General features: G+C 40.2%; 1 protein-coding gene across 4 annotated transcripts in view; it reads right to left on the reverse strand.

Moving 5' to 3' along the window:
- CBL (Cbl proto-oncogene) overlaps positions 1-25,778 on the reverse strand; it is an 89,835-nt gene that overhangs the window by 52,734 nt on the left and 11,323 nt on the right. For 3 of the 4 annotated variants that reach the window (XM_086678891.1, XM_086678890.1, XM_086678888.1), the window contains exon 2: positions 14,471-14,718. The exons of the other annotated variant lie outside the window; for it this stretch is intronic. In XM_086678891.1, the coding sequence (XP_086535017.1) occupies positions 14,471-14,718 (248 nt within the window). The remainder of the gene's footprint in view (positions 1-14,470; positions 14,719-25,778) is intronic. 4 annotated transcript variants of the gene reach the window in all.

A 25,778-nucleotide genomic window follows, 5' to 3' on the forward strand; every position in this document is an offset into this window, starting at 1 on the left:
GGTCTGCTTAGTGAAAAGGGCACATTCTGTGTTCTGACACGTTGAGTGTGAGGTGTCCGAAAGATATTAACACGGCAACATCTAGCCAGCCGCCTGAGAAAGAGGCAGGGAAGCAGATGTGCACAGGATTGTTGACACGACTGGGAATGGAACGGCCTGTCTGCTCCTTCCCTCACACAGGACAATCCAACTGAAATGATGGCGTTTTGAAAAAACGTGGAGAGGGGCGCCTGGGTAGCGCAGTCGGTTAAGCGTCCGACTTCAGCCAGGTCACGATCTCGCGGTCCGTGAGTTCGAGCCCCGCGTCAGGCTCTGGGCTGATGGCTCAGAGCCTGGAGCCTGTTTCCGATTCTGTGTCTCCCTCGCTCTCTGCCCCTCCCCCGTTCATGCTCTGTCTCTCTCTGTCCCAAAAATAAATAAAAAACGTTGAAAAAAAATTTAAAAAAAAAAAAACAAAAAAACGTGGAGCGTATGTCTCCCTTTGGGAGGAGTGTGGGGGAAGGTGGGATGAAGTCGGAACATGAGTGGCAGACTTGTTTTATAAAAAGCAGAACAAATCCATGTGGAAGGTTGTCTTGAAACAATGGGCAACCGGTGTCCCAAGTGAGCCACCTTTCTAAGAAAATCATGATTTTCTACTTGTTCTCACATAAGGCAGAAATTAATGCCATCTCTTTGGACCCAGACTTTGTTTCTCAGTATCTTTTATAGACTTGATGAAAATCCATTTAGCATCCTAGCGCATCTCCCTACGTTCTAAAATTTTAGGGGTTCTACCACCCATTCATATTTCCCAACAGGAAAATCATATGGAACCTGTATATTAGAGCCACCATGCAAAAGTAAACCATATTTACCGTGTTCATTAAATTTGGTAAAGTAAGACACATATGATAAAACGTCAACATTGTCAAAGTGCAGAGGTATATTCACAAATGAAGAAAAATAAAGAAAAAAATCACAAACGTGTCTTGAGTAGAATGTAAGATATTTGAAAGCTGAAATCTTAAACCTATCATGATGAATTGGCAAAATAAAATCTTCAGAATGCACCAACTTTTAAAATCTAACACAATTAGACACAAATAAAAATATAGAAGGTATTTTAATAACAGAATACAATGAAATCTATTCCAATAACCTTTACTAATTTACTCATTCCATAAACAGTGAATGCCTACTATATGGCGAGCACTGTTCTTAAACGCGTTTAGGGGAAATGGACTTTCATTTCAAACCTTGAGTAAACCACAACCCCTAAACAGAGTAGTCATCAAAAACCCCCTCCCCAGCCCTCACACACAGACATAGTTATGCATGCATGTATGCACAAGCATGCACATTAGACCATAACAGTACTACAGAAGAATTTTTACTGAATATTCCCCACAAAAACTAATTACTTTTGCAAACGGTCACAAATAACAGAAAGAGAATAACTCATTTTGATTACTTCCATAGTCAAAAGACCATGAGAAAAAAATTCTATGCTAGTTTCTCTTACTGACATAGATGAAAAAATTGTAAACGATTGTTAAATAGAATCCAATGAGGCATTTATACATCATTACAAACTAGGGTTGATCCAAGCAACGCAAGGATAGTTTAGCATCACAAATCTATTACCACAATTCACTGTTAACAACTGCATACAGAAATAACAAAAACAAAAAAGGTTCCCTTTATAGAGCCACCTTTTTTTTGAGAGGGAGGGAGTGTACGCATAAGCGTGGGGGGGCGGGGGGGGGGGACAGAGACGGAGAGGGAAGGAGAGAATCTTAAGCAGGCTCCTCCCACCCAGCATGGAACCTGACGCAGGGCTCAATCTCATGACCCCGAGATCGAGATCATGACCTGAACGGAAATCCAGAGCCACATGCCCAACCACCTGAGCCACCCAGGTGCCCCTATAGAGTCATCTTTATCTCCATCACAGTCCAGTTACCACTTTAGTCCCAGCCACCTCACGTAGATAACTGACTCTGGCTCCTGATTGATCATCCTATGCTCTCTGGCAATGAGCTTAGCAATGAGCTAACAAAGACGAAGTGCTCCTCCTTCCCTGACAGGAAGAGTTTCTCCTAAACATCTTCCCAAGGGCTCCCACAGTCTCTAGGTACCAGGCAGCTGGTTCTCAGCAGTTCCTGGAAACAGGTGGTTCCCCAAATCCCACTTTTTACCTTACTCATCACACTCAACCCCGTAAAGAGAGCTCAGGAGTGGGTTGGGGAGGTAGGGTCTCTTTCCTGGAGCTCAGTCACATGCCCCAACCTAAGCACTTCTCTCCACAGGACACCACGAGAACAGGGGGATCTGTGTACCTGTCATCCTTCCACGCATGAATTCCAGCCTGACATTCATCTGGAGTCTACTGAGAGTCAAGTTTTCAAAAGTGACTTCAGTAGTTTTTGAATTATGAGATTTCTTCTGAAAAAATTATGGTAAAATACACATGACATAAAATTATTTTAACCATTTTCAAGTCTATAATTCAATGGATAGGACATTGAATACTTTTCTCCTTCCCATAATTTGAGGACTGTCTATCTAATTTTTTTTTTAAGAAAGCAAATACTTAGGTCTGTTTTCTGTGTACAGGCATTTTTCTAAGAGTTTTCTAAATATTAACTTATTATAATATGACAGCTAATATAATAGGATATATTATAAATACAATATTTATAATATAATAAAAATTATAATATAACATATTATATACCTTATATATAATTCAGAACATATTATATAATATTTATTATGATTGTGATACGCAATTATAATTATATATAATATTAACTTAATATAACATGATTATAACATAATATAATCCTATGAGAACACCTTTAAGTGAGATACTGAGGCAAAGAGCAGTAACTTCTCTAAGGCCATTACACACGGCTGATGGCAGAGGACTCCAATCTGGGCAATCCAGCTCACACATACCGTCAGCCCGCTTAGCACCTAATTCTACTGTGCCAAAACATCACGGCTCAACATGCCATGTTTCCTGATACATTAAGTGTGCCGCTGAGTGGAAATGACTGACAAACTGTGGTATAAAACAGGGCCTTAATAATCATTCAGGATCTGCAAGTAAAGATTTAATCTACAAAATCTTGATCCAGTGATTAAAAAGTAAAATAGACAATATTCACACATACACAGGCCTAAAGACCCCTGCGCAAAGTTCGTGTGGAGAATTTAACTCACTGTTAACACAAACAACAATGGAAGATTCTCTCTCCTAAATCCCTTTTCAATCCTGCTCTTTGAAATCAGAACAGGAGAATCAAAGAAAAGGATCACTATTATCTGGTTCAACTTCACCAAGATTATACAAGTCAACTATTCTAAGTATAAATAACTGGGGGCAGAGGGAGGCGGCGCCTGGGTGGCTCAGTCGGGGTTGGACGGCCGACTTTGGCTCAGATCATTATCTCCCGGCTGGAGCCCTGAGTCGGGCTCTGTGCTTACAGCTCAGATTCTGGAGCCTGCTTCAGATTCTGTCTCCCTCTCTGCCTCTCCCCCACTTGCAAGCGCTCGCACTCACTTGCGCACGCGCGCTCACTCTCTCTCTTTCTCTCGCTCGCTCTCTCAAAAATAAACATTAAATGTAACTAACTGGGGGAAGAGGCCCTAAGAATAAGAATGGAAACAAGTTAAGAAATACTAACTCTAAGTACTTAAACTTGGATTTCAACCATCTAGGTGTATTTTATTAGACACTAAAGCTGGGTGAGTGTTTTGCATGTAAAAGGAGGTGGGGGAGGGTTTAAACAAAGAGGAAAGAAAAATGCTAACGAAGTCTTCTTAGTCCATTTCTTTGGCAAATTTAAAACACTGGATTTAAGCTTTCGGAAAAAACAAAACGAAAAACATGTATTTCAACACACAGTAAGTTTAAGGAGAAAAAGAAGTTGCCAGGATGAGAGTTCACATAGTTAGGTATCCCTAGCAAGCATTTGCTACTTTGTACACAACAGCCTGGCAAAAAAGGCATTCTTGCAGCCAGCTTTTGAGCTTGTTCTTTAAGATGTTCTCATTTAAATGCAGTTGTACACTTCACAAGTATTATGGTTTTAGAGCAAGCCTTGGTTGGCACTATTAGAGCAAAGTGATTAGAAAAAGGCTTTTACACATTCTACTTGACATTCACTGCCTACTTCGCTATAATGTTCTGGTTTCATAAAAGTTACCACAGATTCTTTGAGGGGAGGCAAGGGAGGAGATCTTCATATTCCTTCTATTAGCATAATCAAGCTTATGTCCAATTAGAAGTATTTGAGTGACCTTCTCTTGTTATGTAAGGACATAATCCTGTGATAAATGGCACTGCTGAATATTTTTGTGTTCAAAAGACATGCCTGTTAAAAAAATGTTTTAACTTCTCTGAGTCTATGTGGTTTACTATTTCAGAAGATACTTGAAAAGTGGGGTCTCCAAGGGATCATTTCTATAGTATGGAATGGAATATACAGTTACCTTTCCTTTACATTCAAAGAAAACCAAAGTCATTAGTAATAAACATTTGGGAGAGTAGCTTTTTAAAAAAAAAAAAAAAAAAGAGGCTCTGGCATTTAACTAGCTACACGTACTTGGGTAACTTATTCTAACTCTTGATAACACAAAAATATCTATCCGGGTCCTCTGCCCATTGTTTAGTCAGGTTATTTGTTTTTGGTATTGAGTTGTAGCAATTCTTTATATATTTTGATTATTAACCCCATATTGGACATATCATTTGCAAATATCTTCTCCCACTCAGTGGGTTGCCTTTTTGTTTTGTTGATGGCTTCCTTCACTGTGCAAAAACTTTTTAATTTGAGGTCTTCTCAAAGTGTTTATTTTTGCTTTTGTTTCTCTTGCCTCAGGAAACCAATGAGTTTACTGCCTAGATTTTCTTTTCGGAGTTTCATGGTTTTATATTTTAATTCAAATCCCTTCTCACTTCTTTTGATAAATCTCTAAAAGTGGAACTGGGGGCACCTGGGTGGCTCAGTCAGTTGAGCCTCCGACTTTGGCTCAGGTCATGATCTCACAGTTTCTGGGTTCAAGCCCCACGTCGGGCTCTGTGCTGACTTCTTGCTCAGAGCCTGGGGCCTGCTTCAGATCCTGTGTCTCCTTCTCTCTCTGCCCCTCCCCTACTCACACTTTGCCTCACTCTGTTTCTCAAAAATAAATGTAAAAAAAATTTTTTTTCTTAAATAAATAAAAGTGGAACTGCTGAGCAAAAGTTTAAATCTTTGTATATAAACCAGCCCCCGGAAAGGCTGAACCAATTTCATTCCTACCACAACCAGATAGGGGTGCACTCAATTTCCTGCACCCTCCTTTGAAACACTAAAGCCAATTTTCCATTTTTTTTGCCAATTTTTTTAGTCCAAAGGAAAATTATTTTAGGACTAGCAAACTAGATTTATTTTTTAGTATTTCTATTTGCCCTTTTTTGTTTGAGAGCAAGGGCAGGCATGTGTGTTGCACAAACAAGTGAGGAGCAGAGGGAGAGGGGGAGAGAGAATCACAAGTGGGCTCCCTGCTGTCAGCGGAGAGCCTGACACAGGGCTTGATCTCAGTAACCTTGAGATCATGATCTGAGCTGAAAACAAGAGTCAGGCGCTTAAATGACTGAGTCACCTAAGTGCCCCCTGTCAACTTTCTATTTAGAGAAAGGGTTTTTTTGTGTGTTTTTAAATTTTTCTTTGCTGGCTACTGCAATCTATCCTCTCCTTTCTTTCTTTCTCAGTCTCCACCATCAACTCCTCTCCCGTTAGATGATTCTGTCTACTCTCATGGCTTCAAATATTATTCTGAAAGCCACTAAATTTCTAACTGTAATCTACACCTCTCCCTCTGAATTCCAATGTCCAACACAGCTAATTGCCTGGTTGACTTATTGCCTTAGATCGCTCATAAAAATAGCTCCAAAGTAAACAAGTCCAAAAGGAACTCTTGATTCTCCCCACTCCCGATTTAGTTCTTCCCACACCTAGACTCCACAAATTCCCCAGTTTAGTAAATGCTGCCGCCACTGACAGAGTTAATGACAGAAATCTATAGGTCATCATCGATCCTTCTCTGTCATCTTTTCTAGCTCTCCTCTTGTCCAATTCACTAGCAATTCTTTTCGATTCTAGCTCCAATCCATCTCCTGTCTGTCCACTTTTCTCCCCAGACCAGGATGTCTCACCTCCCATGTAACTGACAGCAACAACCTTGTCACGTACGCCTCTCCTCCCATCACTGCTACCCCCACAGGCCTAATCTGTTTCCCACAGAGCAGCCAGCAGTTATCACTGTAAAGTAACAAACAGGTCAGGTCCTTCCCCTTTTCTACTTCTCTATGGCTTCCCATTGCACCATCTATCCCGTTTCTCAAACCAGAAACCTAGCCAATCATTAACAACTCATGTTATGCCAGCCTGAAAACACATCAAGTACTATCTACTTCTTACCTTCTCTGCCATCACAACTTTGTGTTCAATTCATCATCTTCTCTGCCCAGCATTGAAAAGGAGGTGCTGCCCCTTTCCCAATTGAGAGAAATGCATTCCTAATCTGAGAGGGAATCTTTCCTCACCAAGCCCAAACTTCTCAACACAAAGATCTAAGCTGCCATCATCTACCAGTGAGATTTGGCATACTAACTTTATAACTAAAAAGGCAGGACAGTTACAACAAAGTTTAGTCTTACTTCCAAAGTACATACAACAAAACAGTAATGTTTTAAAATTAGCTGCATCTCAATATCCCATTCAGCTTCTGCTATAACATCCTGTGCAAGAAAGAAAACAGGTGCAAAAACCAGGGTTACAGATCAAAGACAAAAAAGTAGCTTATAGCTTTTGCTTAAATCGTTTTTATGAAGTCTAAGAAAAACAAGGGCAAATTTCTCTTTAGGGAAGTTACTTCATCCAATATCCTCTCTAAAACAAAGACAGGAAGCAACTATATTAAATATTGATAGATATACTTATGCAGAGCCTATTGAAGGGATCAGCTCTTCAACTTTCAGTCTAAGAACAAACTCCCTTGTGCATACAGCTTGAGGGGAATAAGTATGCTCCCCAAGCCACAGGTTCATCTAGAGGTGACACCTGGCCCACGCTGGATGAATCCCAGCACTTGCCTTTTCTTTGGAGTTGACTGGTTCAGGGATAATCAACTGATCTCTAGCAAGTCAGATCAAAACGAAACTAAGAGTCAGATGGTCTGTTACAGCAGAAACCCTTAAGATGTAAATCCTGGATGTAGCAGAGGTCAGATTTTCCTTTAATTCAGACATTAACCTGCATTGAGAGAACGCAGATAGAATCCCAGCACATTTCCAACCCTGGTTTCAGTTACTCCTCAGGCTTACTTGCATTCTTGCCCTTAATGCAATTTAACATATTCACTTTTTCTAGAATTTTACAAGTCCACAGATTTCCCTCTCCAAAGAAGAAAAACCAGGAATGAAGCATGAAAGGCTTGTTAACTTCCTTTCATGATTTAAAAAAAAAACAAAAAACCCCACTAAACAAGGAATAGAAGAAAACTTTCAAACCTGATAAAGGACATCTCTGAAAATCCCACAGCTAAACATCATACTCAATGGTGAAAGACTGAAAGCTTTCCTCCTAATATCAGGAACAAGACAAGGATGTCTGCTCTTACCACTTCTATTCAACATAAATTCTATTCAACATGAGGTTCTAGACAACACAAGTAGGCAAGAAAAAGAAATAAAAGTTATCCTAGTAAAATTTCCTCTATTTGCACATGACATGATCTTGTTTGTAGAAAATCCTAAGGAATCCACTACAAAACTACTAGAACAGGGGTGCCTGGGTGGCTCAGTCAGTTAAGCGTCCGACTTCGGCTCAGGTCGTGATCTCACAGTCCGTGAGTTCAAGGCCCGCATCGGGCTCTGTGCTGACAGCTCAGAGCCTGGAGCCTGCTTCAGATTCTGTCTCTCCCTCTTTCTCTCTGCCCCTCCCCACTCTCTCTCTCTCTCAAAAATAAACATTAAAAAAAACAACTTAAAAAAACCCTACTAGAATCAATAAATGAGTTCTGCAGAGTTGCAGGATATAAAATCAATACATAAAAATCAATTGTGCTCTATAAACCAGCAATAAAGTATCCAAAAGTGAAATCAGAAGAGCAATTCCATTTTTAATAGCATCAGAAAGAATAAAATACTTAGGAACAAATTAAGCCAAGGTGAAAAACTTGTACACTGGAAACCACAAAACAATGTTCAAAGACTTTTAGAAAAAAAAACCTAAATAAATGGAAGGATATCCCATGTTCATAGATTGGAAGACTTAGTATTGTTAACATAGCAATACTTCCCAAATTGATCTTCCAGTCCAATGCAAAATTACAGCCACTCTTTTTGTAGAAATTGATGAGCTGATCCTAAAACCCATAAAGAATCTCAAGGTACCTCAAATAACCAAAACAATCTTGAAAAAGAACAAAGCACACTTCCTGATTTCAAAGCTTTACTACAAAGCTACAGTAATCAAGATGGTGTAGGGGGCACCTGAGCGGCTCAGTGGGTTAAGCTTCCAACTTCAGCTCAGGTCATGATCTCACTGTTCGTGGTTTCAAGCCCCACATCCAGCTCTGTGCTGACAGCTCAGAGCCTGGAGCCTGCTTGGGATTCTGTGTCTCCCTCTCTCTCTGCCGTCCCCTGCTCACACACTGTCTCTCTTTCTCTCTTTCAAAAATAAATAAACATTGAAAAAAAAATTTGTTTTTAAAGAGAAAAAAACCGACGGTGTAGATACTGGCATAAGGAAAGACACATACCCAATGGAAAGAACAGAAAGAATCCAGAAATAAAAATTTAAATTTACATATAAAATTTACATCTAAAAATAAAAATTTACATATGGTAAATTGACTTTTGACAAGTGCATCAAGCCAATTCAATGGGGAAGAGTGTTCTTTTTCTCTTTTTATTTTTTTTAATGTTTATTTATTTTTGAGACAGAGCACCAGCAGGGGAAGGGACAGAGAGAGAGTGGAAGACACAGAATTCAAAGCAGGCTCCAGCCTCCGAGCTGTCAGCACAGAGCCCGACATGGGGCTTGAACCCACGAACCATGAGATCATGATCTGAGCCAAAGTCAGATGCTCAACCGACTGGGCCACCCAGGTGCCCCAGAAAGAGTGTTCTTTTCAATAAACAGTGCTGGCACTAAAGGATACCCACCTGCAAAAGAATAAAGTTGGACCCTTACCTTTAGACCATATACAGAAGTTAACTCAGAATAATCACAGGCATAATCTTCATGACACTGAATTAAGCAATGGTTTCTTAGCCATGACATCAAAAGCACAAGTAACCAAAGAAAAAATAGTGGACATCAAAATTAAAATCGTTTGGGGGCATCTGGGTCGCTCAGTTGGTTAAGCGTCCGACTTCGGCTCAGGTCATGATCTCATGGTCCGTGAGTTCGAGCCCCGGGTCAGGCTCTGTGCTGACAGCTCAGAGCCTGGAGCCTGCTTCAGATTCTGTGTCTCCCTCTCTCTCTGACCCTCTCCCATTCATGCTCTGTCTCTGTCTCAAAAATAAACATTAAGGGGCACCTGGGTGGCGCAGTCGGTTGGGCGTCCGACTTCAGCCAGGTCACGATCTCCCGGTCCGGGAGTTCGAGCCCCGCGTCGGGCTCTGGGCTGATGGCTCGGAGCCTGGAGCCTGTTTCTGATTCTGTGTCTCCCTCTCTCTCTGCCCCTCCCCCGTTCATGCTCTGTCTCTCTCTGTCCCAAAAATAAATAAACGTTGAAAAAAAATTTAAAAAAAATAAATAAATAAACATTAAAAAAATTTTTTTTAAATAAAAAAACAAAATTAAAATCGTTTGTACTTCAACTGATACTAACAAGAAAGTAAAAGACAACCCACAGAATGGAAATAAAATTTTGTAAATCATATACCTGATAAGGGTCTAGTATCCAGAATATGTCAAGAACCCTTACAACTCTACGATATAAAGAAAAACAACCCAAAATGGGCAAAGGATTTTAATAGACATTCCTCCAAAAAAGATATACAAACAGCCAATAAACACATGAAAACATGTTCACATTATTACTCATTAAGGAAATGCAAATCAAAACCACAATGATACCTACTTCATACCTAGTAGGATGGCTATAATCAGAAACAAAAACAATAACAAGTGTTGGTAAGAAACTGAAACCCTTGTACGTTGTTGGGGGAATGTGAAATGCTGCTGCGGTAAACAGTCTTGTAGTTCCTCAAAAAGTTAAACGTAGAGGGTGCCTGGGTGTCTCAGATGGTTGAGCAATCAACTCTTGATTTTGGCTCAGGTCAGGATCTCAGTCATGAGATGACCAAGTTTCGTGGAGCTTCACGGAGCCTGAGGTTAGGCTTGAAGCCTGTTTAAGATTATCTCTCTCCCTCTTCCTCTCCCCTACTAGCGCACTCTCTTTCTCTCAAAAAAGTTACCATATGACTCAGCAATTCTACTCTCAGGTATATACCCAAGAAAACATGGCCACACAACAACTTGCACACAGATGTTCATAGCAGCATTACTCATTATAGTCACGTGGAAACGAAGCTGTCTGTCTGTAATCAAAATGTGATATACCCATGCAAGCAGATATTATGTAGCCATTAAAAATGAATGAAGTACCAACCCACACTATAACATGAATGAGTTGTGAAAACATGCGCTATGAAAGCCAAACAAAAAAGGCCACATGTTATAGAACTCCACTTATGCAAAACACCTACAACAGGCACATCTTCACAGATAGAAAGGATTGTGATTGTCAGGGGTTCAGGGGTACGGAGCAGGAGTGGGGAATGGAGAGTGACTGCTAATGAGTATGATGTTTCTTGTTAACGGAATGGAAACATTCTGAAATTAGACACTGGGGACGTGACACAATTTTGTGAACATACTAAAAAAACCACTGAATTACATGCTTTAAAAGGGTGGATTTTATGATATGTTAACATCTCAATGTGAAAACTGATTGGGGTACGCTGGGTGGCTCAGTCGGTTAAGCATCCAACTTCTGCTCAGGTCATGATCTCACAGTTCGTGGGTTGGAGCCTGCATTAGGCTTTTCGCTGAGAGTGCAGAGCCTGCTTGGGATTCTCTCTCCCTCATGCTTTCTCTTTCAAAATAAATAAACTTTAAAAAAATAAAAAAACGATTAGGAAGGAGCACCTGGGTGGCTCAGCTGAGCATCTGACTTCAGCTCAGGTCATGATCTCACGGTTCGGGAGTTCAGGCCCCACAATAAGGCTTGTTGTTGTCAACGCAGAGCCTGTTTTGCCTCCTCTGTGTCCCACCTTCTCTCTGCCTTTCCCCCACAGAGCCCGCTTTTGATCCTCTGTCCCCCATCGTCTCTCTGCCTTTCCCCCGCTCGTTCTCTCTCTTTCTCAAAATAAACTAAAAACAAAAAAAAAACCCAAAACTGATTAGGAAAAAAAGCCTCTAAGAAACCAAAATACAGATCACAAAGGTCATACAGTAAAGCCATTTTCCTTCATTAAAAAAAAAAAAAAAAACTGAATCTCAACTGAAATTTATTCTCACTTTACATATAACTTGTACAAATCTTGCTGTATTAAACCCATAGTATATTAAAAACTTTATATTATGGGGAATAAAACTGATATTCCCCAGGAATACTGGGGTAAAGTATCAGGCACACTAACAGTAAAGTAAAAAAAAAAAAAAAAAAAGGCAAACGAGGGCCCTCCGCGACAGCCCGTTTGTGCTTAGTGTCCCGTGCACATGCTTTGCAAGCAGCGGCACCACGTGTCTGACTTCCAGCGAGCTGAATGGGTGGCAGCAGTTACTACTGCTGCCAGTACAGCTGCGACTGGATTATCTGGCTCACAAAAGATTTTACATTAAAGATCATCCAACAAGGGGCGCCTGGGTGGCTCAGTCAGCTAAGCGTCCGATTTCGGCTCAAGGCCATGAGTTCACAGTCTGTGTGTTCGAGCCCCGCGTCGGGATCTGGAGCTCAGAGCCTGCAGCCTGCTTCGGATTCTGTGTCTCCCTCTCACTCTGCCCTTCCCCTGCTCGCACTCTGTCTCGGTCCCTCTCTCCCGCCCCAAAATAAATAAACATTAAAAAAAGATCATCCCACAAATCTATGGTGAACCCTCACATCCAGAAAGACAACTCTAAGATAGTACATGCTTTTGACATGGAAGATTTGGGAAATAAAAGCTCGTGTACTGCCATTGCTGGAGGTCCAAAAAGTTCCCAGTCTGTGATGGATTCACACAAACGCAACGAAGAGACTTGAGACAACGTGGGACCTCTGATCATTAAGAAAGAAACTTAAATGGACAGTTTTGATGCTGCAAACTGACTCGTCATGATGTTACCTGATTGTTTAACTAGAATGACTACCACTTCTGTCTAATTCACCTTCCCTGGGTTCTAGATGGGGTATATTGCCAACTGCAGCTTTCGTATTCATAGCATTTGCTTCCTTGTTGAACCATCGTGGTGCACATTGTTTAAACAAAAAAAGGAAAAAGTAAAAACCTCATGGCCTTTGGGTTAAAAAAAAAATTGCAAAAGAACTTGAAACAATAGTATGAGGCCATTCAGTTGGGACAAATCGGTCTATATACTTCATTAGGATCTGGCAGTGTCACAAATACTCGGCCTTGTACAATAAGCTATGTTTAGAGTGAAGAAAATGAGGAAGATGATTAAAATTAGAGCTAATACACTTATCACTTTCACTGTGCCAATCACTGTCCTAAGCTCTCAACCTTTACTCAATAATTCCCAACAACCTTACAAGCAAAGTACTACTATTATCTCATTTTACAGATGAAGAAACTGAGGGATCAAAGAGCTAAGTGCCAAGTTAAAATTCAAACACAGGCTTCAGAGTCCATCCTCTTAACTAGTACACCATACTGCCACTCAGAGATGAACATTTCATTGTTTAAAAAAAAAGTTAACGTGAGCCTGGGTGGCTCCGTCGGTTAAGCATCCGACTTCAGCTCAGGTCATGATCTCACAGTTCATGGGTTCGAGCCCCACGTCAGGCTCTCTGCCAACAGCTTGGAGCCTGGATGGAGCCTGCTTCAGATTCTGTGTCTCCCTCTCTCTGCCCCTCCCCCACTCATGCTCTGTCTCTGTCTCTCAAAAATAAACAAACATTGAAAAAAAAGTTAAATATTCAGTATGCTCTAAGACTGGAAAATCTATAATTTCACTGTAACAGTGCTCTTTAAAAAAAATCTTACAAATCATGGCAGCGTATGTATGATCTATAGGGGACTGTCTAGAAGTAATAGAACAGTTACCACCTGACTTCACTCTGTACTCCCAGCTCACTTATCTTCCCCAATTCTAGCTAAAGTAGACTGCTCCCTTTCCTTCAACACACAGAGCCTATGTTTTCATGCCCCTGTGTTAAAGGCCTTTTCTTCATTTCACTGACTAGGAAATTTCTACTTGCCCTCCTAAAACCTAGCTCAAATAACTTCCTCTGTGCCAAATTCTCTGATGCTGCTAGGCCAAACTGTGTTCACACAGCATTTTGTACATATCTCTATTAAGCGATCTAACACAGTACCTCAACTGAGAGCTTAACTCCCCTTTTCACCTCCCACAATTAGAACCTAGTTCACTGTAGATGTTAAAATTAAATTTTAAGTTCTGGTACCTAATAAAGGAAAATTATTTTTTAAAAACTTAGCAATACAAAATCACCAGTTAGCTATAGCCCACACAGTCAGGGTTTTATTTTAACAAAAGTCATAAAATTTAAATATTTTAAAGGAACAAAGTTCACGTTCCTATAAACCTAGGAGTTACAAAGGTTCCCACAGATTGAATTCAATCGCCAGAGATCTTTTTAACAAGAAAAGACTGGTACTCTGGACCAAACCTGAGTAATTTGTCATAGTAAAGGTAATACGAATAATGATGTGGGTATAATTTTAAGTGAGAGATGAGGGCTCCTGGAATCTAAGCCAACAGAGTCAAAGGAGTGGCAGGTAGGCTACAGGGATACCATTTAGTAAGTTACTGCTTCAGTCGTCACACATGCTAACTTAATCCCGTCCTTCCTAATTCATGTCACTCCTTGAGAGTAATTTACTACCTAAAAAGTTCAAGTAGCATTTACATTTTTATTACTTGTTCTAGATGAATTAATATTTCCAACTGGTCATAATCTCACGGTTTGTGAGTTCAAGCCCCACGTTGGGCTCTGTGCTCGGAAGTCCAGAGCCTGTTTTGGATCGTGTGTCTCCCTCTCTCTCTGCCTCTTCCCTGCTCACACTGTCTCTCCCTCTCTTTCTCTCAAAAATAAACATAGTAACAGCACACTTTTAAATCAAATGTCAACTCTGCATTCTCGTTGACATAAATATTAAAACCAATTCAACTACTTCTGTGTGTTACCCATTCAGGCAGTCACAGACCTGAATAAGTATTTGTGTGGTATTTGCCATTACCTAGGCTGAGAATTCTCCTCATACATTCTTTCTTTCCCCTCCTTGAAGAGGCTTATGGTCTGCTTAGTTTTCTTCATCAAATTCTCCATGAACACCCTAAAATACTCATTTTCTCCAAGTGTCTCCATCTTCCCCTCATATCTTGACAAGATAGTGCGCAGATGCTGGTAGGTATCTGGCAGCAGGTCTAAGATATAAGGTGGGCTATTCTTTAGCGCCAGCTTTGGGTTCTGACACAACCGCACCACCTGCAACAAATGGAAAAGAAGGGCTATTACTGGGAGGATCTTAAGGACAATATCCTTTTTCAAGTTAAAAAAAAAAAAAGTTACAAAATATGTGTTCGATTGCAGAAATAGAAAAAAAAAATGCACAAGACCCTAAGAGATGATCTGTAACACCCCTGCCTATGGACAATGATTTTCCATTTTTAGTGGTTCCCCTGGAAGGGTGGGTTCTTAAAACCGTACAAGAGACTAACGGTTCAGAAATTACATAGCAGGCTAGGGGCGTCTGGGTGGCTCGGTCAGTTGAGCGTCTGACTTCGGCTCAGGTCATGATCTTGCGGTTCATCATTTAAGCCCCGCATTCGGCTCCGTGCTGACAGCTCGGAGCCTGGAGCCTGCTTTGGATTCTGTGTCTCCCTGTCTCTCTGCCCCTCCCCCTCTCTATATAAAATCAAACACATGGCTACCCTGGGAAGTAATGAGAGGCCAGAGTTTAACAACCACTGGTGTGAGGGAGCGGAGCGGCCCTGAACCCAGTAAAGCATGCAGCTGAACCGAGACACCATTCCTTGCCATATAAATGGCCTCCAGAATTTGCCTGATAATTCTTTTTCCCATCTTCTACTTTCAACTTTTCTGACTCCTGATGTTTTATATAGGTTTCTTTCAGAGAACAGGTAGCTGTATTTTTAAAACTCAATGTTGGGCGCCTGGGTGGCGCAGTCGGTTAAGCGTCCGACTTCAGCCAGGTCACGATCTCGCGGTCCGTGAGTTCGAGCCCCGCGTCAGGCTCTGGGCTGATGGCTCAGAGCCTGGAGCCTGTTTCTGATTCTGTGTCTCCCTCTCTCTCTGCCCCTCCCCCGTTCATGCTCTGTCTCTCTCTGTCCCAAAAATAAATAAACGTTGAAAAAAAAAAATTAAAAAAAAAAAAAAAAACTCAATGCAACAATCTTTGTTTTTTAACTAGTGAGTTTAGTACATTTTATATTTGTTACAATGACCGATAAATTTGTATTTATTCCTACCATCTTATTTTGTACTTCGCCACTTACATGGATTTTTCTGTGTCTGGGAAAAACAAATAAATTAGTGGAACAGAAAAGCTTAGAAATAGACCCACACGTATACAGACCCTTCACTTATCACAAAGGAGTGGTCTTTTCCAAAAATAGTAGTGGGACAACTGGGTATCCATATAGAAAAACAATAAAATCAAACTAAACCCTCACCTTACACTATCCCAAAAATAAATAAATAAATAAGCAAAAAAACAAAAACAAAACACCAAAGAACTATGTGGGTTATAGACCTAAATGTGAAAGGCATATCTATAAAGCTTGAAAATAGAAGAAAATTATCTTCATTACTTCATGAGAAAACTTTTTTAAACAGGATAAAAAGCATTAACCACACACATACAAAAGCTACTTAAATTCTACCACTTTATAAGAACTTGTTCACGAGATACTGTACAAAGAGTAAAAACACATGTACAGAATCAAAGAATATATTTGAAATACACAAAATATGTCTAAATGTACCTATATCCAAACTATACAGGCATACCTCAGAGATATTGCAGGCTCGATTCCAGACCACCACAATAAAGCACCCATCTCGATAAAATGAGTCAAATGAGTATTCTGGATTCCCAGTACATATAAAAGTCATGTTTATACTCTACTATAGTCTATTAACAGTATAATAGTATTAGGTCTTAAAAAACGTATATACCTTAATTAAAAAATACTTTATTGCTAAAAAATGCCAACCATCCCCTAAGCTTTTAGTGAGTTGTAACCTTTTTGATGGTGGAGGGTCCTGACTCAATGCTGACAGCTGACTGACCAGGGTGGTGGCTGCTGAAGGTTGGGTGGCTATGGCAACTTCTTAAATTAAGACAACAGTGAAGTCTGCTGCTTCGATGGACTCTTCCTTTCATGATTGAGTTCTCTGTACCATGAGATGTTCTTTGATAGCATTATGCCCACAGTAGAAATTCTTTCAAAATCTTTCAGTCCTCTCAAATCCTTCCACTGCTTTATTAACTAAGTTTATGTCACATTCTAAATCCTTTGCTACCATTTCAACAGTCTTCACAGCATCTTCCCCAGGAGATTCTATCTCAAGAAACCAGTTTCTTCGCTCCTAAGATGTAACTCCTCATCTGTTCAAGTTTGATCCTGAGATTACAGCCATGCAGTCCCATCTTTGGGGTCTGCTTCTGCAACTAGTTCTCTTGTTATTTCTATCACACCTGCAGCTACTTCCTGCCCTGAGGTCCTGAACCCCTCAAAGTCTACATGAGGGTTACAATCAACTTCTTCCAGACTCCTGTTAATGTTGATATTTTGACTTCTTCCCATGAATCAAGAATGTTCTCAATGTCATCTAGAATGGTAAATCCTTTCCAGGGGTTTTCAATGGACTCTGCTCAGATCCATAGAGGAATCACTATCTGTGGCAGCTATAGACTTATGAAATGTATTTCTTGAGTAGTAAAACTTGAAAATCAGTGTTAATTAAATGCGGTGTTAGCAGGCATGAAAACAATATTAACCTTATACATCTCCATCAGACCTCCTGGGTGACCAGGTGCAATGTCAATGAACAGTAATATTTTGAAGTAATTTTTTTTAGTATTTACTTTTGAGAGAGAAAAACCAAGTGGGGAAGGGGCAGAGAGAGAGAGGGAGACACGGAACCTGAAGCAGGCTCCAGGTTCTGAGCTGTTAGCCCAGAGCCCGATGCGGGGCTTGAACTCATGAACTGTGAGACCATGATCTGAGCCAAAGTCGGATGCTTAACTGAGCCACCCAGGCACCCCTGAAATCATTTTTTTTTTTTTCACTCTGAGCAGTAGGTCTCAACAGTAGGCTTAAAATATTCAGTAAACCATGTTGTAAACAGTTGTGCTATCATCAAGGCTTTGTTGTTCCATTCACAGAGCACAAGCAGAGTAGATTTAGCATAATTCTTAAGGGCCCTAGGATTTTGGAGTAGTAAATGAGCAGTGGCTTCAACTTAGTCACCAGCTGCATTAGCCCCTCAACAAGAGAGTCGGCCTGCCCTGTGAAGATTTGATGCTAGGCACTGATTTCTCTCTACTGATGAAAGTCCTGGCCGGTATCTTCATCTGATAGAAGGCTGTTTCATCTACACTGAAAACTTGTTTAATGCAGCCACATTCACTATCTAAGCTAGATCTTCTGGATGGCCTGCTGCAGCTTCTTTCTACACCAGCACTTGCTGCCTCAACTTGCATTTCTGTGTTATGGAGACAGCGTCTTCCCTTAAACCTCAAGAGCCAGCCTCTGCCAGCTTCAAACTTCTCTTCTGCAGCTTCCCCCACCCTCTTATTGGCTGAAGGGAATGTTGGGGCTGGTTTGGTCTTCTATCCAGACCACTCAAAGTTTCTCCACATCTGCAGTAAGACTGTTTTGCTTTTACCATTTGTGTGTTCACTGGAGTAGGAAGCACTTTTAATTTCCTTCAATAACTTTTCCTTTGCATTCAACTTGGCTAACTGGTGCAAGAGGCACAGATTTCAGCCTGTCTCAGCTTTAGATAGGACTTCCTCGCTAAGCTTAATCATTTCTAGTTTTTTATTTAAAGTGAGAGACCTGCCACTCTTCCTTTTACCCGAACACTTAAGAGGCCATTACAGGGTCATTAAATGACCTAATTTCAATATTGTTGTATCTCAGGAAATAGGCCATTTGAGAGAGAGAGAGAGGAGGAATCTGCTCAGTGGAGTAGTCAGAACACATACCACATTTATCAATTAAGTCCACCATTTTAGGAGCGCCTGGCTGGCTCAGCACAACACACAACTCTTGATTTTAGGGTCATGAGTTCAAGCCCCACATTGGGCACAGAGCTTATTTAAAAAAAAAAAAAAAAAAAAAAAAAGTTTACCATTTCACATGGGTGTGGTTCGTGGTGCCCCAAAACTAGAATAGGAATATCAAAGATCACTGATCACCGTAACAAACGTAAATAAGAAAAGTCTGAAATATTGGGGGAATTTACCATATGACAGAGACACAAAGTGAGCAAATGCTGTTGGAATAGTGGAGTAAAGGGTTGCCACACACCCAATTTGTAAAAAAAAAAAAAAAAAAATGCAGTATCTGCAAAGCACAATAAAACAAGGCACACCTGTAATTGCTACTGTGACATTTCCTTTCTCCTCTCTTTCTGGGACTTCAATTACTTATACATAAAGACCTTTTCATCATATTCCATTTGTCATACACTCTTCGGTCTTCTCCATCCTTCTGCCTCTCAGTGCTTTAGTCTGAATTTTTTTTATCTTTCACTTTCCTAGTTGTCTCTTCACTTGTATCTATGCTATTAAACCCATTCACTGAGTTCCTAATCATCAGTTCTTGTGTTTTTCGGTTTCAGAATTTCTAATTCATTATTTCAAATCTCAACGGTACCAATTTTATCTTTAATTATTCTAACACATTAATCACAGATTTATTAAGTTCATGACTGATAACTCAAATATCTCTGCTTGTCCTATGGGTATATTTCTATTGTCAATTTTTCCTTTTGGTTTCCAGTTGCATTTTGTCTTTTCATACGTCTATTTTTTACTGAATGTTGGACTCTGTATACAAAAAATGATAGAGGGGCACATGGGTGACTCAGTCAGTTAAGTGTCCAACTCCTGATTTCAATTTCAACTCAGGTCACGATCCCACGGTTTGTGACATCAAGCCCCACATTGGGCTCTGCGCTGACAGTACAGAACCTGCTTGGGATTCTCTCTTTCCCACACTCTCTGCCCCTCCCCCTCTCGTGTGCACACTCGCTCACTCTCTCTCTCTCTCAATAAATAAACATTTTTTAAAAATTATAGAGGGGCGCCTGGGTGGCTCAGTCGGTTGGGCATCCAACTTCAGCTCAGGTCATGAACTCAGAGTTCATGGGTTCGAGCCCCGCATCGGGCTTTGTGCTGACAGTGTGGAGCCTGCTTTGAATTCTGTGTCTCCCTCTCTCTCTGCCCTTCCCCCACTCGCACTCTCTGTTTCTCAGAAATAAACATCAAAAAAATTATAAAAAAGAATTATAGAGACAACCTGAGGCCATGGATGATGTTATTCAGAAAGGGTTTACTTTTGCTTCTGGCAGACAAACAGGCTGGAGACATTAGGAATCCCAGACCACCTTCATGTAATCCAGAATTGAACAGATTGAAAAACTGGACTTTAGTCCCTATAAAGACTAGTCTACTTCCGTTTCACCCTTACTCCAATTTAGGCCCTGAGGGACCCAACCCCAAAACCTAGAGTTTCCCAAGGCCCTCTACCTTGGCAGGCTCTAATTCCAATTTTTTTTCCTCGACATCCATATCTTGAAAAGTCTGCTCAGCCTTTCAACGGTCACTTCCAGAATCAGCCATGACCTCATGGGCAAGGTAGCCTCAAACATCAGGCAAACTTCTCAGAGCTTTCCTTATCTTCCAGAACCTCATAATTCCTTACTGCCTTCACAGCTCTTGAGGGTCTTCTGGTTTTCCTAATTATCAGCAATATTTGGTTTGAAACTTACCTAACATTGTGTACCAGTCGGAGGAGAGAAGTGTAACATCTTGCTTTTTATTTCACACTTAAAAACACCGATTTCTTCCTTGAGTCAACAAAAGCTCATTATAAACCTTTTTGTGATGTTTAAATGATTCCATTCTATGGATATACCATAACGTATCTCAAACATCACCCCCCCCCATTTGTTTTAACATTTACATTGTTTTCAAGTCTTTACTGCTCCAAGTATCACTGTGATGGACATCACTGGGCATGGTACTCTTCTGTACATTAGATTATTTCCTCAGGATAGATGCCCCAGAAGTGGAAACATGAGGTCCATCTAGAATAACTGTAAAATTCCCATTTAATAACTAATCATCAATGACTCTTCAAACGATGAGTAAGTCGATACATTTTTAAAGCCAGGTAGGTGTTCTATTCTCTGTACCCCATTTCCTGAACTCTTGAAAAATAGTCCCATATAACCCTACCAAATAAACACAAGCTGCATCAATATAAATATCTGATGTATGAATATTTTAACAGTGTTTTAGGAAGCTGCTCATCCTATCAAAGGTTTAAGCCAAAAGGGAACAACATAGCCAAGAAAAAAAAAAAAAAACTCTACCTCAGAAGACAACTATATGCTAACAGCAAGAACTCATATTAATAAAACAGTCTCCAATTTACAAGTGTTACATTCCAAAACCTCATTTGTAAGTCGGTTGTTTATAATTCAGAATATATTTTTACAGTATTTATAATAAAAACAACTAAAATGAGAGCTTCCTTAGGTTAGTCCATGGAGGGAGGTAGGAGAGTCTGACAATAAGACTGAGAGATCAAGACCCAACAAAGACTACAAGAGGTCTATAACTAAAGGGTTTTATTTGCAGAGAAAATTGGACATGATTTATATGTAGAAAGAATCAGAAGAGAAAAAGATAAACGAAAAGCTAAGGTTTCTGGCAAACAACAGGGAATGAGATCTACCACACAGCTAGAAACACTAAACACCATTAAAAGAAAGGATACCTCCTTCCTCTAAAACAGAAGAAAGGCAGGGAGGGCAGGTTCAGAGATAAACTCAGAGATAGGAAGGCAGTAAGCTAAAGGCTGTTCCTGATGGTTTTGCCTTTTCTCCGTGCACGTATTCAATAAATATATGCCAAGCACTGGGATAAAGAAGTGAAAAGACAACATGCCTGAATCAGAGAGCAATCAGGCAATAAACTATAAAAAAGAAGTAAAAAAATACAAAGTTCTAAGACCTGAAACCATAAAACTCCCAGAAGAAAATACAGGTGGCAAGCTCCTGGACATGGGTCTTGATGAGGATTTTTTTTTTTTTAATTTTTTTTTTCAACGTTTATTTATTTTTGGGACAGAGAGAGACAGAGCATGAACGGGGGAGGGTCAGAGAGAGAGGGAGACACAGAATCGGAAACAGGCTCCAGGCTCTGAGCCATCAGCCCAGATCCCGACGCGGGGCTCGAACTCACGGACCGTGAGATCGTGACCTGGCTGAAGTCGGACGCTTAACCGACTGCGCCACCCAGGCGCCCCTTGATGAGGATTTTTTGGATCAAACTCCAAAAGCAAGGGCAAAAAAGCAAAAATAAATGGTACAACATCAAACTAAAAAATTCCTGCACGGCAAAGGAAGCCATCAACAAAATGAAAAGGCAACCTACGGAATGGGAGATGATATTTGCAAATCATGTATCTGGTAAGGGGTTAACATGCAAAACACATAAAGAACATCTATAACTCAACAAAAAAACTTTTTTAAAACTCTTGATTTTCACATGGGCAAAAGTCTCAATAGACATTTTTCCCCAGAAGACATACAGATGACCAAGAGGCACATGATCAACATCACTAATCATCAGGGAAATGCAAATCAAACCCACAATGAGATACCACCATATTCCTGTCAGAATGTCTAGTATCAAAAAGAAGTGTTGACAAGGATGTAGAGAAAAGGGAACCTTCATGCACTCTTGGTGGGAATGTCAATTGGCGCCGTCATATGGAAAATAGTATGGAGGTTCCTTAAAAAATTAAAAATAGGGGCGCCTGGGTGGCTCAGTCGGTTAAGCGGCCGACTTCGGCTCAGGTCATGATCTCGCGGTCCGTGAGTTCGAGCCCCGCGTCAGGCTCTGTGCTGACAGCTCAGAGCCTGGAGCCTGTTTCAGATTCTGTGTCTCCCTCTCTCTGACCCTCCCCCGTTCATGCTTTGTCTCTCAATGTCTCAAAAATAAATAAACGTTAAAAAAAAATTAAAAAAAAAAAAAAAAAGAAAAAAAAAATTAAAAATATGGGGCACCTGGGTGGCTCAGTCGGTTAAGCATCCGACTTCGGCTCAGGTCGTGATCTCACAGTCCGTGAGTTCAAGGCCCGCATTGGGCTCTGTGCTGACAGCTCAGAGCCTGAAGTCTGCTTCCGATTCCGTGTCTCCCTCTCTCTCTGCCCCTCCCCCGTTCATGCTCTGTCTCTCTCTGTCTCAAAAATAAATAAACATTAAAAAAAAAATTTTTTTTTTTTTTTTTTTTTTTAATTAAAAATAGAGGTGTGCTTAAGGTGGCTCAGTCAGCTGAGCATCTGACTCTTGGTTTTGGCTCAGGTCATGACCTCACGGTTCATGAGTTCGAGTCCCGCATCAGGCTTCATGCTGACAGTGCAGAGCCTGCTTGAGACTTCCTCTGTCCCTCTCTCTCTGCCCTTCCCTGCTCACTCACTCTCTTTCTAACTTAAAAAAAATTGTTTTAATTAAAAATAGAACTGCCATAGAATCCAATAATTCCACTTCCAGACATTTATCTGAAGACAACAAAAAACCAATTTGAAAAGATACACGTACCCCTATGCTCACTGCAGCATGATTTACGAGAGCCGACATACGAAAACAATCTAAGTGTCGGCTGATGGATAAATGGATAAAGACGACACGGTAAGGGGTGCCTGGGTGGCTCAGTCAGTTAAGTGTCTGACTTGTGATTTAATCTCAGGTCATGATCTCATGGGTCGTGGGATTGAGCCCAGCATCAGGCTCTGCACTGCCAACCAGGAATCTCTCTCTCTTCCTCTCTCTGCCCCTCCTCTGCTCGCACTCTTTCCCTCTCAAAATAACTAAATAAACATGTTTAAAAAATAAAATAAAAAGTGTAATCCTGAACTAAGAACTTGGAAAGATGTGGTATATATGCACAAGAGACTACTGCTCAGCCATAGAAAGAAATAAAATCTCACCGTCTTTGACAACATGGATGGACCCTGAAGGTATTCTGCTGTGAAATAAGGCAGAGAAAGACAAATACCGTATGATTTCACTTACATGTAGAATCTAAAAAATAAAACAAGCAAATAAAACTCATAGATACAGAGAAAAAAATTCATGGTTGCCAGAGGGGAGGGGGGATTGGGAGGTCAGCAAAATGAGCGAAGGGAGTCAAAAAGTATAAACTTCAGTCATGGGAATGTAATATACAGCTTGGGGACGACAGTCAATAATACTGTACTGCATACTTGAGAGTTGCTAAGAGAGTAAATCGCACAAGTTCTCATTGTAAGAAAAAAATTTTTGTGAGGACAGGTTTGTAATTCTGTATGGTGACAGATGGTAACTATACTTATCGTGGTGATCGTTCGATAATGTATACAAATACAGAATCATGTTATACACCTGAAACTAACAGAATGTTCCATGTCAATTATACTTCAATATAAAGAAAAATATCACACTCAATGCAAAGAATTAGAGTAATATAGTAAGAATATGCTGAACAACTCCTCTAGGCCAGTGAACAGGGAAAGCTTCTCTGAGAAGAATCTGGACTAAAAGCGGAAATTACACAAAGGAGCTAGCCAGGTAGTATCAGCAGAAGAGGAGCCCAGAGGACGGGTCATCTTTAAGTCCAAAAGTGAAACAGGTCTAGATTTGTTTGAAGAATAAAAACATCAGTGAGACTAAAATGGAGACAGCAAAGTAGAGAGAGCAAGAGAGAGATGTGGAAGAGGTAGGGCATTAATAAGGAGACATTACAATAAAGCCTAAAATACAGGCTTTTTAAATTTTCAATGAAATTTTTAAAAAATTAAAAATGTTTAAGCTTTCAATTAAAATTAAAAAATTATCTGCAAAAACAGAGATAATACCTACTCACAATAAACACTTATGAAAGGCCTGTATAACTTCCAATAAAGTAGGCACTCAATATGTTAGTTCCCCTCCCCATTTCCATACAACTTGGCCAGGCTTATCTTCAGGGTAGGCAGGAATTATGTACCGAAGATGAGCGATAGATAACACATCACCCTTTGATGACTCCCCGAAACTGGTACCATTATTTCTACCATCTTGGTTCATGCCACTCCAACTTCCTAATCCTGCATGCTCTCTAACTGATGACCAAAGGATAGAGAAAAGGCAGCAGGCCACCCAAGAACAGCGTAACCTACGATCTGCGAAAGCTACAGTAACCACCACTCCTTCAAAGGCACAAATCCAGCAGAGCTCCCAATAAGAGTTTCCATTTATATCCAGGGCGATACACACCAACCCACATGTTCTCCCTATTTAAAGATAAGGGCACTGGGGTCCCTAGTTAGCTCTGTCGGTTAAGCGTCCAACTCTTGATTTCGGCTCAGGTCATGATCTCAGTTTCATGAGTTCGAGCCCTACATCGGGCTCCGCACTGACAGTGCACAGCCTGCTTGGGATTCTCTGTCTCCCTCTCTCTCTGCCTCTCCCCCACTCACACTGTATCTGTCTCTCTCAAAATAAATAAATAAATGTAAAAAAAAAAAAAAGAAAAACAAGAAAAGTAAATGCATTAACTTCACAGAATTTAGGTTAAAATGCAATATTTGCCTAATACCTCTGGAAAAAAGACATGCTTCCTTCTAACAAAATGAAAATAAAATTGCTTAGTCTTACATACGATGTCCAACCTATAATATGCAATCTATAAATGTTTATGACAATTAATTGAAAAATATATCTCTTCTCATAACATACCAGATTTAAAATATCAAGGGTTAAAAAATGTCTCCAAAACATTTGATTTGCTTGCATTTTGAAGCTGGTACCATGTACCTTCCACAAGTATTATTTGTCCTTCCTTCAAATGTGACCTTGTAAAGATCATTTGTAGATTAAATGTCTGCTTTTCTCAAGATCTTTTTGAGATGAATCCTCCAATGACCAGGGAAATCAGCATTCCACCACTAGCTCTTGAGTTTTTAACACTAATGCAGACATAAAGAAAACATAGAGACCTACTCTTTTGATGTTTAAAATCTTCTAGAAAGAGAAACACCCTAAATATGTATAATCCCTAGGGAAAAAGTTCAAAAAAGGCTTTGTGAATAATTCAAGTCAATAGTCAGCAAACTTCAAAAGCTAACAACCTGCCTTTACTACTTAGTGAACTTTAAATTAGCAGTCATAGTTAAAGCATAAATGGACACTCTGAGCTTAAAAAACATTCCCCCCCAAATTTCTAAAAAGATAAAATATTTTCCTGCTTATTGTGTCCT

The sequence above is a fragment of the Puma concolor genome, chromosome D1 (genome assembly GCF_028749965.1).
Source record: "Puma concolor isolate L17-30 chromosome D1, mPumCon1.1.hap2, whole genome shotgun sequence".
In the NCBI taxonomy this organism is placed as follows: domain Eukaryota; kingdom Metazoa; phylum Chordata; class Mammalia; order Carnivora; family Felidae; genus Puma; species Puma concolor.